Here is a 19919-nt window from a genome sequence, read left to right as displayed (position 1 = left end):
CAGCATAGAGACCAACGTGGGGCTCGATCTTGGGAACCATGAGATCATGACCTGAGCCAAAATAAGGAGTCGGATGCTTAATCAACTGAGCCACCCAGGTGCCCCAAGTTATTTCCTTTTTGATTTCAAGTGTTCTCATGACCTCCAGAAGAATGTGGCCAGGTGGCACTAGTTTATCTTGTACACGCATTGCAGTTGACTCTGAGCAGACCTCAAGCTCAGCTGGAATTTAACAGCATTGTTTTGTTTTCATTGCGGTCATTTTTTTAATGATTACTTTCTATTTATTACAAACAGTATTGATTTTCCTTAATGGTAGTGCCTAAAGTTTCCCTTCAAATGTTTGTTTTTGGGGCTAAAGCAAACCGATTTAAAGAAAACATGAAGTTATTGATGGAAGAAGAGGTATACAGATCAGGCAAAATCTTGATGGTGGAAGGTTTGTGTCTAAAGTTGAGGAGAGTGCTTCAGGGGCATTTACTTGAACTCATCAAACCTCCCTAACCCAGATGTTTCTGTGGCACCACATGTGGGTGTCCTGTCTACACTACCTGGCTGCCCGATTAGCACAGATGGCCTAGGAAGTAATCCTTCCTCCTCAGATTACTGATGTAGAGAAGGGAAAGGACACCCACTGGTGGCTCCCTTAGCCTGACGTCAGATGCCTGGGCCCCCTTCCCAGCTCCCCCCGGCCCAGCTGGTAGTTGGAAATGCTCACTACCTCCTGGTTAGTAGCAAGGGTGGAACCCTCCACAAGATCACACGCTTATCTCCAATGCTGTGCGGGTGAAAAGTTAACAGGCGCTCTCGGGGAAGGACTGGTTTGTGACACTTGCCGATTTCAGCGGTCTAAGTTCTCCCACCTTAGCTGATTTCAGTCACGGCTGTGTTTAACAACCGGCTGACAAAATTCCTGAATATCGAACAGGTGTCCTGGGGCGCCAGCCCCAGCAGGCTTCGGCTCGCCACTGTAAGTTGCAGTGTCAGCATTTGATGTTGTAACTGGGTTATTCCTCCGTGTCAGCCTTTTCCTCTAAAGGTGAAGCTCCATGAGAGAAGAAACCACATCTGTCTCGCTCACCACGGTAACTCACGTGCCCAGCGCAGTCCTGACACTTTGCAGCTGCCCCACGAATACATTGGCTAATACTTACTGGCAGGCGATCTGAGGTTAAAAGGCATTCCCACAAAGGCCCCAGTCCCTTAAATCTTGCAGCTTTCTCAAGCTTAGTGAAGTTTGAGGGCGTTTTGTTTTGTTTGTGTTCTTTCTCCTTGAGCAGCAGACCAGCTTGGCTCCACAATGTCAAAGAGCAGATGTGTCTTCCTGGGAGCCTGAGAAGAGCTGGAGCTGGAAGGAAGCAGAGCCGGGCTGACCATGTCAGGTCCCCTGCTTCAAGGGCCCCTGCCTCCCGCAAGGTGCACCGCTGCGGGTAAGAGCACCCCGGGGCCAGCCCCCGTCCTGCCAGGGTCCTGTGGACTGACTCTGTGCTCTCACAGGTTCTCTCCGAGAGGCGGGAGAGCCTGCACTGACAGCCTGGCCTCGCTGACAGGTGGGGAACATTCCTGCCCGTGCCACCCCAGGGAAGGGGCCTCGGGGACTGGGCCGGAGGAGGGGAGGCATCAGGCTTCAGAAAGGACGGCTGGGTCTGCGTCAAGAGGCAGGGACCAGGCAGGAGGTGGTGCATGGTCCAGGCGCTGTGGCGGGCGGGTCATGGGAGCTGGTTCCCTGCCCTGCCTTCGGGCTCAGCTGTGCATCCGCCTGTGTGGTCCCAGACTATGCAGCTTCACAGATAGAGCCCCAACCTGCCAGCCTCCTTTAAGTTTAGGTTCCGTGACACCCGTTTCCTCCTGAAGGCAGCGACATTCGGGAACTTAAACTCACTCTTTGGAGGGGGATTGCTCCAGTGGCTTAAAAGGAGCCTGTCCTTCATATCACACCTATCTGACTGTCCTGCCCCTAACTGAAGCTTACAGAGCCTGCGTGGGGCTTCTGTCCCATCTTGCTGGGCTTCAAGGCCATGGAAGCCAGCTGAAAGGACATGCCCATAGACAGGATATTACCCCCAACCTGGTACCTTAGCCTGTAGAACCTACTTCTTCCACTCAGCACCTTTGGCCTAGGAGCTTATAAAAAGTACTGAATAAGCTATGCAGACCAAGATACCTTGGTTCTATTTCTAACTTCGTCACTGATGGGCTGTGTGACCTCTAGCAAGTTACTAAACTTCTCTGAACCTTAGTTACTTTATCTGAAAATTTGTACCACGTGACTATTAAGGCCCCTTTCAGCTCCGATGGTCCAAGATGCTAAATTTCTACTTCCTGAGGATATACAACTATAACAATTTCTTCCTTAGTAATATTATACACTTTCAGTAAATAAGACTAACAATTGGAAAACAAATACCACAGGCTTACTTCACATATGGAAAAACAAAAAACTAATGAAATCTATATTTAAAGGATTTTATTAAGGACCCTCCAAGTCCAAGACATTTAAAGCATTTGAGTAAGAATTGATAACAACGATAACCAAATAAATAGAAGGATGAACTATGCTCCCTGTCTTTAAAGAGCCTATATATGTAAGTATATGTATATACATATATGCTTTCAAAGAGAAATTTACACTAAGGCACGTAAATATGAAAGATCACAGCACCAAAATGAATAGAGAAACTGACAGTAAAGCAGAAGACCAAAACAAAAACTATAGTTACCTTTAGAGAAGGGAAAAACTTTAATAGTTCCCTTTTTAAAGGGAAATGCCTTTAATATTTCACGTGGATTATAGCAAAAACAGTGAAATAAAGCAAGAGTGGAACAGATGATTTTTGTTGTTCTATGTCAATACTCAAGACAGTCCAAACATGTCCACAATGTCATTATTAATGATGCCGGATTCCTATTTCCAACTAAGTGCTATCATTCACTGCCATCTAGTGTTAACCAGATAAATTAATTTTTTTCATATTGTTTCTTAAATTCCTCTCCCAGCCCTCTGTATTCAGATTAAAGGGGACCACGCAAACCATCTCTCCTGAACATCTAGTCTTCGGCTGTGATGTCCATGTCCTGACAAATCGTGGATCCTGCCTACTGAGGTGCGTCCTGTGGCTCAACCTCACCTTATTCTCTGTTCATCTTTCCCAGACCTCCATCACTGGTATCAGCCCTCGCTCCGTGGACTTTTCCATGGACCGTCATCTCATAGGACTAGATGCTTCCATTGCTGGGCAGAAAGTTTGTAGCAGAAAGAGAGAGTGTATAACTCACAAGTTAATTAGGGAGATGGTGAGGAAAAGGACTTCTCCACTTTTGCAAATGAGCTTGAACTTTCACTTTAATAAAACCCCAAGAGAAGCGTCTGAACTTTATATTAAAGACTCGAGTTCTAAAGGCTCTGAAACATTTTCTAAAAACCAACGAAGCTATTTAGGCAAACACCAAGTTGCTTTCATGTTTGTCTTATAGCTTTAGTAGTTACATCTCTGAGCGTATACAGAAGTGGCCTTTGTTTCAAATATCTCCAGTTACTTCATTCAGGTGTCTTCAGTTTGCCTCAGATGTCTCCAGTTGTTCATATAAAATTCCCGTTCTGTTGCCTTTTGTGAACTTTTGTTAAATAACAAAATCAACAAAATACTGAACTTAGACTACTTAGAATCAGAATAAAAAGAATATATCGTATTCAGAGTATTCAAATTTAAATTATCCATGTTTTTCGAACACTAAGAATTATAATTCTCTCAAGATTGACTTTAATCAATTTGTGTAATCCTTAATAGTAGTGAAGCTAAAATATAGAAAATTAAAGTCCTATTTTATGAGAGATAAAAATTAGGACTGCTCTTCCTGGATCTTCAGAAGTAAGCTTATCTGAAGGTTTAAGTAACTTCTGCTCTCAGGTTATATGGACATGGAAGTAAGCTCAGTGTTCGGTAGAGACATTTCACAACGCAAGCAGGTGCATCAGAGAGGAAAATCTCCATTCTGCTTACTCAGTTCATTCATTATTTTCCTTCCTATTACAGTTTCCTGATACAGCAGTGTTATGCTTTTCTGAAGATGGGGATTTTCATCCAAACCCTCTTTTAGGACTGCCTTCACACCTTCACACCTGAATGTATTCTTCGTTCTTCTGGAATGTTTATAGGGCTGCTCTGGCTCTCGCCACTTGCGACTGGATTTTGGTGCAACTTCTAGAATCTGAGGTAAATCCTTCTTGTTATGTCATCCATCAGTTCAACAGCCAGTGGTGTGCTAGACCTTCCCACGCCAGTGTGAGAGACTAATGTGACATTTTCAGGATTTTTTGCAGGTGTCCACGGATTCCTTTGTTTTGCTTTGTTTTCATGGTTGTGGATTCCTGATGGTTGTCGGAGCAGGAAGAGTGTTACTAACTAGTTCTTTTTTTGGGTTAAGCCTGGACCAGAAGCTACAGAATTCAGGGACTGAGCAGAGAGGAGAAATAAGGAGAGAGTCTGGGAGTGAAAGTGTGTGCAACAGGCTGTAGAAGCTGTCTGCTCACAGTGATGTGAGTGCAACACACACACACACACACACACACACACACACACACACACTCCAGAGTCAGCTCGAGTAGAAGTTCTAGTAGGGAAGGATGGGGTGATGGACCATGCAGGACCACATCTGCAATTAGAGTAATTACCTCTCCCGTCTTGGCCTGGCATGGGCTCGCTTTATCATTCAAATATTCTGAGCTGAGTGTGAACAAAAGCCCTTCACTCAACAATTGGCTCAGACTTGAAATAGGAATAAATGTCCAAAAATAAACGATAGTAAATTCATGGGTGAAAAGAGAAATGGAGTATCATAAAACTAGGTGATTTGGCTTGCGAAATAAGTGTTTGCTCTCTGGGAGCTTTCCCCTGCTATCCCCTTTCCCTTGGACCTCCAGAAAGAAAAGGAAGGCCTTGCTTGGCGTATGTCATTAGTTTCCATCATGCTGCCTTTGAAACTGGTTTTCTATTTAACGTCTAGCCTCTTGCAAACTTTTGTGGATACTTGTGCCATTTTAAATACCAGATTGAGCAAATTTCTCCCTTCTGTTTAGCCAAGACTCATCATCCCAGAGAATGTGTCTATTCTAAGACTCAGACCGCCCCCCTCTCAAAAAAGACTCGTGTCTTCCCCATCAGACGAGGTATCTGACATCAGAAAGAGTTCCCTTTTTCAGAGCCTGCCCTCTCTTAACAGGTGGTGTAATTTTGAATTTTACCTTATAATCTGTGGTAGAGATTGCTGGTTAACCGGCAACATCTATTGGCCCGTTCTTCCAAATAGTAGCAAATTCCACAATTCATCTAGATGAATGGAATAAGAACTAAATTTTTCAAACTCTCTTAAGGCAGAGCGTAGTCGTCTTACGAAGTTCAAGTAATGGCATATAAGCAGGGTAATGTGGACAGATTCCAGGAACCTTCTTTGAGAGATATGTGGTGTAGTCCTTTTTTCTGTCCCTCCCTTTAATCCATAGCCTGGAACATGGATGCCCACATTTGGGACCTTGAAAACAGGGTACATGCTTGGATGGTAGGATGGCGAGCAAAAGAGTCTGTAAAGCATGGTTGCCATATCTTCCCCATGCTATTCACCTCTAGGTTTTGTTAGTTTACAGAGAAACTTTTTGTTTATGCCATTTTAACTTTACGCTTTCATTTATAGTTAGGTTTTGCTCTTGTGGACAGACCTGTTACTGTATCTCCCCCAATCCGTATGTCCAAGTCCTGACCCCAAGTACCTCAGAAGGGTCATTGCAGATATAATCTGCTTGGATGAGGTCAGTAGGTGGGCCTCAATCCACTATGACTGGCATCCTTATAAAAAGAGGAAATTTGGACCCCGGGGGAATGCCAGGTGAAGATTAAGGCACAGATCAGGGCCAGGCTTCTACAAGTCAAAGAATGCAAAATTTCCAGCAAATCACGAGAAGCTAGGTAAGAGGCATGGAACAGATTCTCTCTCAACCCTCAGAAGAGACCTTGCTGACACTTTGATCTCAGACTTGCAGCCTCCAGAACTGTAAGACAATAAATTTCTGTTGTTCAAGCCATCCAGTTTGTGGTACCTGGTTATGGCAGCCCTTGGCAACTAATACCCTGTCCTAGCCAATTCAGGTCTGGCCAGAATAACCTTGGCTTAATCCAGAGCAATATTATTCTTTACCATTCAGATATTCTTACCATTCAGATAATAGAAACTCCACACACACCCATGTGCCCACCTGACCTTCTATCATAATCTCCATCCCTGATCAGCAGTTTGAGCCAATCTCCTTTATCTGGAAAGAGTAAGCAAGGAAATCTTGTGGCTACCCTCTGATAGTGTGGCTCTATCACACAGGAGTGCATTAGCCACATTCAAATGTTGGTTTATTTTAGGTCCGACATAGAATATTTTCACGCCAGTGGAACTACTGTGAACATCTCAGCCAAAATGTATTCCCCATCATTGACTGCTCCTGGTGAGTTAGTGAGTGAGTGATGAATAAATGAGGTGGATTTGGCTGACATTAGCCCAAGCAGTTATACCGGAGCTTTTTGTTAAACACTGGGCTATAGTGTCTAAAAGGGGGGCCTGTGGTATCATAGGTCTCTAGATTCAAATCCCAGTTTACCATTTGTTAGTGATCCTGGAAATTATGATCCTGGAAATTATGTAATATTTCCATGCCTCAGTGTCCTCATCTGTCAAGTGGGGGGATATGATAGTTGCTTTCTTACCAGTTATGATTTATTTTATGTGAACTACTTTGCATGAGCCATGTCATGATGTGCTGCGGCCGGTTTGTACTGGCTCACAAGGACTGATAATGTACACCTTTTCTGATTCTCCGAATCCTCCCATCCCCACATCCAGTAACATCTTATTAGTAGCTTGAAATTAATTGGTCCTGTGAGAGTATATACACCATGGCAATTGTCAAACAGTACACATCAGGGGCTGGGTTGCCCATATGCCATAAATTCTGTGTAAATGTTAACATCATTATGATTCTTAGTAGGCACTCTTTACTCCCTTGTGGTTTTGAGAAAGCATTCTGCTAATGAAATAAATTCTGAGTTGAAATACCACTGATGGGATTCATTTAGCAATTGATTACCTCAGGGGAATTCGTGCATACCTTTGTGGTCTATAGATCTTAAGCCTTAATTCACGTGAACTGATCTTTGGAAAAGAAAGTAGGAACCATGTCCGCTTTTCTCATTGCTGCAGCCCCCATTTCCCCAGCACGGACCTAGGAAGGAGTAGACACGCATAAATACTTGTTAAGTGAATAAATGAATGAATGGAATTTCTCTCAACACTCATATCTTCCACAGGACTTTCACATCTATTTCACTTTTTCCTCCAAAACCACCCTTTGATTGATTAATTAATTAAAGGTCACAGTTTTGCCACATCAAATGGGTGAGGAAACTGAAATCCAAAGATGTGCCTAATTGGTGATTTGCTCTCATTCATCATATTAAGTCCATTAGTCCAGCATTTCCCAAAATGCTCCATAGATGTGAATTCTGAAGGATGTTAATAGTTATCGTGTGACAGGGGGATCCATGGAAGAATAGGTTTCAAAAAGACTGAAGCAAAAAGAAAATTGGCTTATTCAATACAGTTTTATCAGAGACTTTATTAAGCCAATGTACATTGTGAAAGTGGAGTGGGGTTGGCTGGACACGGTATTGAATGATGTATCCAATGTTATTAGCAGAAAACAGTCACTAGACCAGCGCTTCTCAGACTGTCATGTGCACGAGAATCACCGGGCAATCTTGTTAAGATGCAAATTCTGATTCGGTGGGTTTAAGGTGGGGTAAGAGATTCTGCGTTTCTAGCGAGCTCCCAGGAGATGCTCGTGTGGCTGGTCCACAGGCCACACCTTGAATAGCAAGGCTCCAGAACACATTAGAGTCAAGAAAAATATTTGGTATCCCCATGAAAGAGCATATACCACCACTGAAGCATATACTACTCACCATCGGGACCAATTGTTTAAACCAGTATGCTGCTTAGAAGGGATGAGGAAATGTGGGATCAACCCATACGGAAAACATGTTTTGGAGGAAGCAGCAAGCAAGACTAAATTGAAGTAGCTTAAGTAGGGCAGGTTGCATTCGGCTAACGTTTAGATGGTGGGTTAACTGGAGAAGGGACACAAGGATGGTTAAACAGCCCCTAATTGGCATAGGGACTAAAGGGGTTCATTTTGCCATGAAAACCCAGGTGGGAGGAGGGGATGGGGGCGGGGAGAAAGACACAGTACTCGTTCAGATTTGTTATTATTTTCTTTCTCTACCTACAAACTCAAGTTCCGTAGGTTATGAAATTTTAAAAACGAACTCATTTTTCAAAATGGGATATTAATGTCAGAAATTGGAGGGGGAAAATGGACTGAGATAAAAAGAGGTTAACCTGAGTCAAGTGTAGTAAGGTAAGTAAGGTAAGACCACAAAATATAGTCAGATATGTAAAAAAGTTCATAAACCCTTCTCCCTCCGAAGACCCATCTTTCTGCCGAGGCCCTGTTCTCGTCTGCCAACCTGGTTCTGGCACCTGTGCTACTCCAGCGGCTGCTGATCTCTGCTGGCTGCCTTGGCCTGGCAGACTCTTCCCTCCTGGTTGCTTGACAACCGTGTTTTAATAACCTTTGTGGGTCACACAGTTCATAAATGGAGAGCTTGGGATTAGTCTAATGGAGGTGTGATAAGGTTCTCCCATAATATTTCTATCAGTGATTCATTTCTACCAGTTATGGCTTGACATATTTTGGTAACTTATTTGAAACAAAAAGGCTAATAACTCATGACTCCTTAATAGATCAAAACCTTTATCAGTGGAAAGCACTATTTTTGCTTAATTTCATAATTTCTCCCTTCAGTTCCTTATGTTCATTGCATCACTACCATTGTTTACATTTTTAGACTTATCTTTGTTTATCTTTCTACAGTGCTAGCTTATATTATCCTCTAGTAATTAAATTTCTTCACTCAACTGATTTGTTGTCAGAGTCGACAGGTTTTGTTTTATTTGGGTAGTCTTGTTTATGTGTTTGGATTTTTGCATGTCCTGGCATTTTCCTTTTTTTAAAAGAAAGCTTCTCTTATATTGCTCATTTGGTTAACTTTCTGCTATTTTTAATTATAGGTATTCTGTTTAAAGTATGTTTGTGGTTACTTAACAATTTTTAAAAGAAATTGTCTAACCTGTATTTAAGTTTCAAACATCAGGTATGAAATGGTATCTTTACTTGATTTGAATAGAATGGACTCCTTGCTAAGAAAAATGATTTAATACATTTGCCATCCCCTGTTTACCACCGTAACTACGAAATGCAAACAGCTGGACTTTTTTTTTATCGTTGTCAGAGCTGTCATTGATCAGTACTGAAGGTATAATCTACAGGTACACAGCTCTGGCGGTCTTTCAAATGGATACGGTGGAAATTTACAAACAGGTTAGTCTCTTCCCCCATAAACATCTGTGTCTTGCACCATATACATCCACGCTGTGGTGTTCTTGATCTCTTGGAACATTTGTTGATCAGTGAGAATTCATAGTTGTTTCTGCTCCAGAGTTTGGACTCAGGCATAGTCAGTTAAAACTGAGTTTTAAAATATCATAAGACAACTATCCAGTGCCCAGTAGAACCTTAGTTAACATTATTTTCTGCATGTTTCAGCGCTGCATTTTATTGCTCTTGTCTTATCTAGTGGAATTGGTGCACACGTCAAATGGCGTTCCTCATTACGGTGAAAAATGAAACAAAAGGTGCTTTTTTCCCATTACCTTGTATCCCGAAATAGCCAGAATATATACACATGGCACCAGAAGAACAGAGAGCTTGCCTTTTTCTAACTTGTTTTAAAAGTTCAGTGCAGACAGGCTAAATCCATCTGGGAATTCTGTGGGTCACAAGTGTCATTAGTGGTGCAGAGTTGAAGCCGTCTAGAGCTGACTCTAGAATATTTACATGGAAAGGTTATTTGTGTTGCCTTAAATCTTCTTTGAAGGTTATGATAGCCACTTAATGACTGGCTATTTTTTTTTTATCAGTGATACATTCTTTGTTTAATTCAAAAGCATCTGATACTTCTTACCTAAATACAGAATTTTAAGTCACACACATAATACAATGTATATTAACATTACAGCCCAGATACATAGCCCTAATTTTCTATTTACTCATGTGATTTGTGTCATTTGAAATGTACTGTTCAAATCAGAGTTTACATTTCAAAAGTTATCTTTAGTGGTAACTCTCAATATATTCACTTATAAATAGTTCTTAGGATGTCATTTTTCAGAATATGAAGATATATGAGTGTATCCTTGGGAAGTTAAAAACCACAGCTAATTATTGTTTTCTGAGACTGTGTGTGTGTGTGTATGTGTTTTCCTATGATAATGGTTTCTTAAAATATTCATTTAAAAGCAAATATTAACCATAAATGGAAACATCTATGGCAATTACCATTCGAAATGGTTTAATCAAAACACCCATCCTGACTTTTTCTCTGTTATCCTTTCCAAGCAGGTGAGGCCCTGAATCTTAGGAAACATTTTACCCAAGCAGCAAAATTCTGCCCACCCTGAAAGGCCTACCCCAGGTTTCTGCTCTAGTAGCATGCTTCTCAAAGTAAACAACCTTAAAAACTAAAAATAGAACAGAATGGCTACTTTAAGCCACTCATGGGTTATGGTAAACTGTGTACCAATCTTAGGGAAAATTAAAGCAGCAGTTTGCTGAATTTCCACATGGAAAGAACATCAGTAAAGCCAGCACAGTATTATTTTTTGTAAGATTTTATTTAAGTATTCCCTACACCCAACATGGGGCTCAAACTCACAACCCCAAGATCAAGAGTCGCATGCTTTACGGACTGAGCCAGCAAGGCACCCCCGCCACATTATTACCTTAATAATAAGGAAATAACTGCATTTTTATGATGATTCTTATAAATCCTAGGACTTAAAATGGCAGTTTCAAACATACCTCAAAAAACATTTAATTTCTCTCTCACTGGCTTTTCTTTATAGTTAACACACACACACACACCCCTCTATTTTAAAAACTTAACATTGTGAAAAATTTGACCTGCCACATAAGCAGTACTTTCATATTGTGAAATTAATATATTCCGCATTTCAGGGGTTTGATAAATTCTGTGGACTGTCACTCACCAATGTATAGAAACTTTGAAAATCCCTGATCTTCTGGCTGGTCATTTGCTGGCAGTGTCACCATGACAAACTTGGGTCGAATCCATTTCAAGGCATTAAGTGGCAGCATAGCTCTTACAGGGTGGCAAGAGCTTGTTACCAGTACTTGGACTGGTCAGGGCTTGTTCCCAGTGATTTGGATGAGAAAAAGGCCACTCGATGCTCTTAGGAGCTGAGGCGGAATGGCGGAGGCTGACCACTAGATGGCAGTGCTCCGACTGCCACGGAACCGCGAGGGGAGGACGATTGGGTTTAGGAGGGCACCTGTTGGGATGAGCACTGGGTGTTGTATGGAAGCCAATTTGACAATAAATTTCATATTAAAAATAAATAGATTTGGATGAACACATTTTTTTAAAGCAAATTTATAATTGGCAAAGTTTTCAAAGCGACATTGGATGGTGGTAATTGCATATAGTTTTACAGGCAGTTCAATACCGCAGCTCTCCAGTACTTTTCTGGTTCTTGTAGTACACCCTGGACTTGAAAGGCAAAACCTGTCTGGGTCACCATGGTGGAGAGGAACAGACTTGGTGTCCCTTTTTCAAGACAGCAGTGTGGCTTGCTTGTTTCATTTCTTCACAGGACCCATCCTGTATCTCCAGGGCTGGGGACACCTCCCAGAGTCACAGTAAACTTGGGACTTGCGGGTTTACCTGGCTGTGAAAGATTTTATGTCTAACGTAAGGTGTCCTGAAAGTAGAGATGTCTGCTCTTCATCCCCAGCTCCTGGTTTTTCCCACGGCGATTTTCTCAGCTTTGGCTTCTTTCGAATCAGTGCCATGTGTCTGTGCAGCGTATGGTTCGCAACTGACCGGTAGTGTTTTCACTTTTACTGAGTCTGTTTGTAGACAGGAAAACAATTACCTTTGTTGAGCCACTTGATTCCCCACCCCGCCTCACACACACACACTTCCCTCTTCTTGTGGACACACTTAGGCGGGGGCTTACACTGAGGGTCCTGCTTTGCTCTGAAACCAGGCCTACAGCAGGTGTTGATGAGAAATTTGCATTTGGAGAGCAACTGTTGCTGTGGGGCTGTGGAAGAAGAGTTGGTTGTTCTAACAGGTTCCTGAGCTCCAGGTTGCTTCAAAATTAGATTCTTGAAAGCTGGTTTAAGAAGGTCCAAGAGAAACTGTCCTCTTCAGGTTTTGCTAGTACCACTGAGACCCCTTCTGTCCATGAACCATAATAACCTTGCTCCTCCCCCTTTTTCTGCTTTTCTTCTCCATCAGTTTTTTTTTTTTAATTTTTTTTTTCAACGTTTATTTATTTTTGGGACAGAGAGAGACAGAGCATGAACGGGGGAGGGGCAGAGAGAGAGGGAGACACAGAATCGGAAACAGGCTCCAGGCTCTGAGCCATCAGCCCAGAGCCCGACACGGGGCTCGAACTCACGGACCGCGAGATCGTGACCTGGCTGAAGTCGGACGCTTAACCGACTGCGCCACCCAGGCGCCCCCATAAGCCTTTTTCTTATTACTGTTGTTTAATCTGCTAATATCCAGGGGTGTTGGTTAAGTGTCCGACTTCAGCTCAGGTCATGATCTTGTGGTTCTTGAGTTTAAGCCCCACAGGGTGCTCACTGCTGTCAGCTCTGAACCTGCTTCAGATCCTCTGTCTCCCTCTCTCATTCTGTGCCCCCCCACGCTATCCCTCTCTCTCAAAAATAAACATTAAAATTTTTTAAATGGGGTTTTTTTAACCTGCTCCTATCAACATGTCAAAAATGATTTCAAAATACACAAAGCTGATGGGTTATTCTGGCTAGCAAAGAGCTGGTGCTCTGTTGATGTTTGGTCATTTGAATCTGGGGCAAAGACCAAGATAAGTGCTGTAGTACATATTTTAATTATTCTTCTCTAAATGTGAGGTTTTTCTTGTGGTACACACTCCAGGATTTGTTTGGCTAATGAGATCCAGAAGTACCTGGGAGTGCCAGCTTGTATCAGGCTGACAATTGATTCATTTCTGAGGAAATTCCATGCATAATCCATACGATATGAAACTCCTGTGTTTCGTGATCCCTTTTACTTCAGGTAAATAAGTTCTCTTAAACACATTGCAATAGCGTTTATTGTGGTAGGTACTTTGCATGCATAGTTTCCAATCCTACCCACACCATAGGGATATATGCTCTTATCACCACTTTACAGATGTGGAAACACATATCCAGAGTCACTTAGCCAATAGGAGTTAGGGTCAGTATTAAGGCTCCAGTTGTCTTACTCCAAAGCACAGACTTCACCCAGGCTAACCATAGTAAAAAACCATAATCAACAACAACAACAAAAAGACTGAAGCAGTAGAAAAGGCAGAAAAGTGGTATTTTAATGTCTCTTCCACCAGTTAGGGGCAAATTATTCAACTTTGGTAGGGCAAAAGAATCAACAGAATAGGAACACTAAACTTCTTTTCTGAGGCAGATTGAACTAGTTTTCTTGCAATATCATTCAGGCCTGTGATATTTATTGTTTTCACTGATTTTTATTATTTATGTGTGTGTATTCATTGGCCTCTGTCATGTGCAAGGGCCTGTACCAGGAGCTACAAAGCATGGGGGGAAAAAAGGTGATTTTTGGATCTCTTGAGACTAATGACGTTAGTGAACCATGGACCCCAGTAGAAAAGAGAGTCATGGTCAACACGGCAGGCAGAAGTGCCAGAGGAGAAATGCAGTGTCACCAGGTCAGAGGAGGCAGGAGCATCATCAGATGGGATGTTAGGGAAGACCTCAAGGTGCAGGTGCCATTTAAAATGAACTTGAAAAGAGTTGGAGGGAGGACATTCTCGGCAGAAGACAGCATCTTACGAGGCAAGGAGGTGGGAAGCCATGATGTGGTTGGATGAAATAGTGCTCTTCTGGTTTGAAGGAAGTGCAGAATACTGGAAGATAAGGCTAAACTAGATTGAAAAGCCAGGTTAGGAAGATCAGTTTGCTTATGAAAGAAAAGTTTTTTAAAGAAAGCTTTACAGCATGAGTGTGAAGGCCTAGAGCTAGATTTTAGAAAGATTAAGCAATGCAGTATGTCAGTCCCAAGTCTAGGACCCTGAGAGAATGCTGGTACCATGGACAGGAAATAGGATACCAGGAGGAAGTGACTGGTTTACCCTCCTCCATTTGTATTTAATGTATTTAATTTGAAGAACTATGGAAATGCAGAACTGGACTTTGGGAGAAGGAGCAGGAGAGATTATATCAGTCAGTCCATTACAAACATAAGTGAAGGTGTGATATAGCAAGATTGCCAAGAGGTGAGTCTGTAAGAGAAGAGGGCCAAAGACAGACCTCAGGGGTGTAAACATCTAGCTAGCAGGTAGTACAGAGAAGTCAGTGGGAAGCAGAGGAGGAGCAGTAAGCAAAATAGTGGAAAAAGCAGCAGAATTCAGTGTTTGGGCATAAAAGGAGAGAATTTCAGAAAGCTAAATGATTTATTCAATTGTAAACTCCCTGAGAGCGGGCTAGATTACCTACTTATTTCAATATTTCCCCAGAATAGATGTAGTAGAGTATTGCACACATTCTTGGTGTCCAGTAAATGTTAAAGGTCTGTAATATGCAATGCTATTCAATGTTTGAGGAGACCATTCGTTTTCATGATTAGGACATCCTGGTTATTGTTCTTGTGTGCTTCCAGCCTTTCTGTTTTAAGGAAAATAAAGGACAAAGACCATGTCTGAATCAAAGATTAAGGAACATACATTGTCTCTAGGCACGTGTTCTGCTGGACCACGTATGCAAAAATGTCTGGTTTCCTCTTATTTGTGACTCAGCACTCTGCGTGTTCGCATGAATGTATGGTTGCGAATGTGTGTGATAGCAGGAGGTGGAGGCCACCAAGGTGTCCATCTGTGGAGAAGAGATGAGCCCATGCAACGGAGGTACGTGCAATGAGAGTAACATCTGTCGGCACCCTTGTACTAGATGCACAGAGGGTACTACAGCTGTACCTTGTAGCCATCACATCAAGTGGAGAGAAGAGAAGAATCCTAGCATAGTAACACCTATGTAAATACAAACACATACACGGTTCAACATAACACAAGGGTACATACATGGCCAAAGGCATTCATTAGAATGGGCATCTCCTGGGGCAAGAGAGAGAATAAATGTGAGAATCAGGGTGAATGGGGAAAAAAGAATAAAACAAAAAGAAGGACCTTGAAAAGATCAATGATGAGGTATGTGATGATTCATACTTTGTGGTGGATATCAAAAGCAAAAAGGGCATATGTGATGGACGCTTTTTTTTTTTTTTTTTTTTTTGCGTCATGATAAATGTGCTCTTTAATCCTCATCCCCTATTTTACCCATCCCCCAACACATCTCTGCTCTGGTAACAGTCTGTTCTCTATAGTTGAGTCCGCTTCTTGGTTTGTCTTTCTCCTTTGCTCATTTCTTAAATTCTACAAATGAGTGAGATCATATGGTGTCTTTCTCTGATTTTGCTTAGCATAATATTCTCTAGCTCTATCCATGTTGTTGCAAATGCTGAGATTTTATTCTTTTTATGGCTGAATTATATTCAATAATACGCTATACTATAGTATTGTGTATATACTGTATATACATGCTATATGCATAGTGTATTATTGAATATAAATATTGTGTATATATTGAACGTATATTCAATATAAAGTCTTTGCCAATTTGGATGTCTCACATCTTCTTTATCCATTCATCCATTGATGAACACTTGGGCTGCTTCCATAGTTTGACTATCGTAAATCTGCAGTAAACAAAAGGGTGCAGGTATCTTTTCAAAATAGTGTTTTTGTATTCTTTGGGTAAATACCCAGGAGTGAAATTATTGGATCATATGGTATTTCTATTTTTAATTTCTGGAGGAACTTCCATACTGTTTTACACAGTGGTTGTGCCAATTTACATTCCTACTAATAGTGTTCCATATTCTCCACATCTTTGCCAACACTTGTTGTTTCTTGTGTTTTTGATGTTACTCATTCTGACAGGTATAAGGTGATGTCTCATTGTGGTTTTGATTTGCATTTCCCTGATGATTTGTGATGTTGAGTATCTAAGTGTCTGTCGGCCATGTCTGTCCATGTCTTCTACCCATTTTTAAACTGAATTACTTGCTTTTTGGGTGGTGAGTTGTATCAGCTCTTTATAGATTTTAGAACCCTTTATTGGATATGTCATTTATAAGTATCTTTTCCCCTATCAGTGGGTTGCCTGTTTTCTTGATTGTGTCCTTCATTGTACAGAAACTTTTTATTTTGATGAAGTCTCAAAAGTTTATTTTTGCTTTACTTTGCTTGCTTCAGATGTGCCTAGAAAAATGTTGCTATGGTCAATGCCAGAGTGATTACTGCCTGTGCTCTCCTCTAGGATTTGTATGGTTTCAGGTCTCACATTTAGTGAGTTTGAGTTTATTTTTGTGTATGGTGAAAAAGTGGTCCAGTTTCATTCTTTCGCATGTGACTGTCCAGTTTTCCCAACATCATTTGTTGAAGAGACTTTTTTCCATTGTATATTCATTCCTCCTTTATTGAAGATTGACTGTTTAACTTGTGGACTTTATTTATTTCTGGGTTTTCTGTCCTATTTCACTGATCCATTTGTCTATTTTTTGTGCCAGTACCATACTCTTTATACTACTGCTTTGTAATGTAACTTGAAATCTGGAGTTGTGATCTCTCTAGTTTTTTTCTTTTTCAAGACTGCTTTGACTGTTCAAGGTCTTTTGTGGCTCCATGTAAATTTTTGGGATTGTATGTTCTAGTCTGTGAAAAATGCTATTGGTATTTTGACGGGGACTGCATTAAACCTGTAGACTGCTTTGGGTAGTATGGACACTTTAACGATATTCTTCCACCCCACGAACATGGAAGGTCTGTTCTTTTGCATTGTCTTGAATTTCTTTTATCAGTGTTTTACAGTTCTCAGAGTACAAGTCTTTTGCCTCTTTGGTTAAGTTCATTCCTAGATATTTTATTGTTTTGGTGGAATTATAAATGGGATTGTTTTCTTAATTTCACTTTCTGCTGAACTCTTAGTGTATAGGAATGCAACAGATTTCTGTATATTGATTTTGCATGCTGTGACTTTACTGATTTATCAGTTCTAGTAATTTTTTGGTGGAGTCTTTAGAGTTTTGTATATATAGTGTCATATAACCTGCACATAATGAGAGTTATATTTTTTCTTTACCAAATTGGATGCCTTCCATTTCTGTATATAGTCTAATTGCTGCGGCTAGGACTTCCAGTACTATGTTGAGAAAAGTGGTGAGGGTGGACATCTTTGCCTTATTCCTGACCTTAGGGGAAAAGCACTCAGTTTTCCACCATTGAGGATGATGTTGACTGTGGGTTTTCCATATAAGGCCTTTACAACATTGAGATAGGTTCCCTGTAGACCTACTCTGCAGAGGATTTTTTTTTTATTATGAACGGATGTTGTACTTTGTCTAGTGCTTTTTTGGCACCTATGATAAATGATTTTTATCCTTTCTCTTATTGATGTGACGTATCATGTTGGCTGTTCTGCAAATATTGAACAACTCTTGCATCCTGGCAATAAATCCCACTTGATAGTAGTATATGATTTTTCAAAAAATGTATTGTTGGATTCGGGTTGCTAACAATTTTGCTGAGGATTTTTGCATCTATGTTCATCAGATATATTGGACTATAGGTTTTTTTTGTAGTGTGTTTCTCTATTTCCATATGTGATGGAAGCATTTTTATAAATCTCAAACTAATTGCAATAAAAAGCTCACACAATTATCAGTGAGGTGACTATATAGGGTTTACATTTATTATGATTGATTATTAGCAAACCAAAAATACAGAAATAACATATACTATCTATATCCATAGTAAAACCCATGCATATCATAAGGTCTATTAATTTGAATCCCAACTCAGAGTGACATCAGGTTTGTTAGGAGCAACACGAAGGGTGTGGCAATTTCTTATAGTTGGAACAGAGGACACAGGGTTCCACACACAGGTTCTTCCAACACCAAAAACACGTACCTGAATGGTATAACCTAATATTTTATTATATGATGTACTTGTACATCATATAATATGTAATCAGGTAATATGAATATCATACAATAATCAAGCAGGACTCCAGTATTAACATTTGTGTTACATTTAACAGTTGCATTTACTTCTTATTAAAATTTGTGTTCTACCCAATTAGTTTTCTACCCATTCAAATAATGAGGAGTGAAGTGCAACTTGAATTTACTAGCAAAGACATTCTCTCTACATAGTAACTGGCATAAAATATGAAAAGAGAGAAAGATGTAGTTTCTTTACAAAGAATGCAGGAACCACCATTTTGCAAATCATGAAATCATAATCCTATTTCTACTTTTTCCTCACTCTTTCCACACTGGAAATGAGACCCAATTAGGGTCCTGCAAACGATAGGAAGCCCCGTTGCAGGCTAAGGGCAGTGTGTTTTTGCCTTTACTGCTTTCAACACAGAATTCCATTTGCTATTCCTTTGTTCTAACTGCTCTTTTTTAAACCTGTCTTGAAAAGAATGATGGTTGTCTTCATCCTCTGTCTCAGAGATGATTTCCATCTTCTGAATGATGAGTTTGATAAGCTCATGCTGTTTCTCCACAAGAGAAGCGAGATCCTTCAGCCTAAAAGGATATACAGGGCTCATGAACTTGTTTTCACTTATCTTCTCAGTCTCTGAGTGCAGGAAGGCCCAGTTTACTAGAAGTGTCCTAGACCAGATGAGCTGTGCTCAGGTCACAGCATCCTGGTACTTATAATCTTTCTAAGCAATACATATTTTTAAAAAATATTTTAATGTTTATTTTTTGAGAGAGCGCACACGAGCAGGGAAGAGGCAGAGAGAGAGGGAGACACAGGATGCAAAGCAGGCTCCAGGCTCTGAGCTGTCCTCACAGAGCTGGACATGGGGCTTGAACTCATGAACCAGAGATCATGACCTGAGCCAAAGTCGGATGCTCAACTGACTGAGCCACCCAGGGGCCCCAGCAATACATATTTTTTAAGTTTAAGTGTTTTTCCTAGTTTATTTTTGCTCCCATTTTAAAGATTAAAACACAGTTGCACAGAAAGATGAAACTGCTTTGCCCAGGTCAGTGCATTAGGAATTAGTTGAAGAGGGCCTTAAACTCAGATCAGTTGATTCTAAAGCCCTCGTGCTCAACCACTGCACACTCTATACAGCTTCTCTTGGAATTCTCCAAAGCTTTCAAAGCTTTGATGTATGAATCCGGATAGATCATGGGAATGTGGTTTAAAACACTAACTGGCAAACTGGTGAATTGCAGCACATAAGTTGTTGGGTCTAAAAATGATTTTCAAATGATTCTCAATATGCTATGACATCAGTCATTTAAAAGTACGACTTAATACGTGAAATAAACACAACTATACAACATAACCTTACATCATTATTTAAAAGTTTTATCAAATACAGATAAGGAAAAGTACATACCGATATTTCTGCTTTAATATTTCTGTTTCCAGAGATGTGTCAACATTTGGAATTTCCTGCCTTTCTTCTTGGGTATAAAAAATAAAATGAAATATAGCCTGCGGGATAAAAGATTAATTATTACTCAGGTTGAACTCAATTCAGAAACTATTTCTTGCACATGCGCCATGATTCAGCCACTGAGCCAGGTACGATCACACCACAGCTATTCTAA

General features: G+C 40.8%; 1 protein-coding gene and 1 long non-coding RNA gene across 4 annotated transcripts in view; one reads left to right on the top strand and one right to left on the bottom strand.

Annotated features, from left to right (window-relative positions):
• The first annotated feature begins 52 nt into the window (after positions 1-52).
• Positions 53-19919, top strand: part of LOC123586071 — a 46002-nt gene continuing 26135 nt past the window's right edge. Inside the window, exons 1-6 of one of the 3 annotated variants that reach the window (XR_006706585.1) lie at positions 53-98; positions 1281-1430; positions 2998-3104; positions 4035-4214; positions 4426-4537; positions 6405-7097. This is a non-coding gene — a long non-coding RNA (uncharacterized LOC123586071). Of the gene's footprint in view, positions 1431-2997; positions 3105-4034; positions 4215-4425; positions 4538-6404; positions 7098-19919 lie in introns of those variants that run through there. The other 2 variants (XR_006706586.1, XR_006706584.1) reach the window with 2 other exon arrangements.
• The window catches only part of TRPA1 (transient receptor potential cation channel subfamily A member 1), a 55191-nt gene continuing 53273 nt past the window's right edge, over positions 18002-19919 (bottom strand). The window contains exons 26-27 of the mRNA XM_045454928.1: positions 19706-19803; positions 18002-18875 (exon numbers count right to left, since the gene is read on the bottom strand). Of these exons, the coding sequence (XP_045310884.1) occupies positions 18671-18875; positions 19706-19803 (303 nt within the window). The 3' untranslated portion in view covers positions 18002-18670. The remainder of the gene's footprint in view (positions 18876-19705; positions 19804-19919) is intronic.

This window comes from Leopardus geoffroyi, chromosome C3 (genome assembly GCF_018350155.1).
Source record: "Leopardus geoffroyi isolate Oge1 chromosome C3, O.geoffroyi_Oge1_pat1.0, whole genome shotgun sequence".
NCBI classification, from domain to species: domain Eukaryota; kingdom Metazoa; phylum Chordata; class Mammalia; order Carnivora; family Felidae; genus Leopardus; species Leopardus geoffroyi.
Note: the sequence above shows the minus strand (reverse complement) of the source record. Positions and strands in the feature narration are given on the sequence as shown.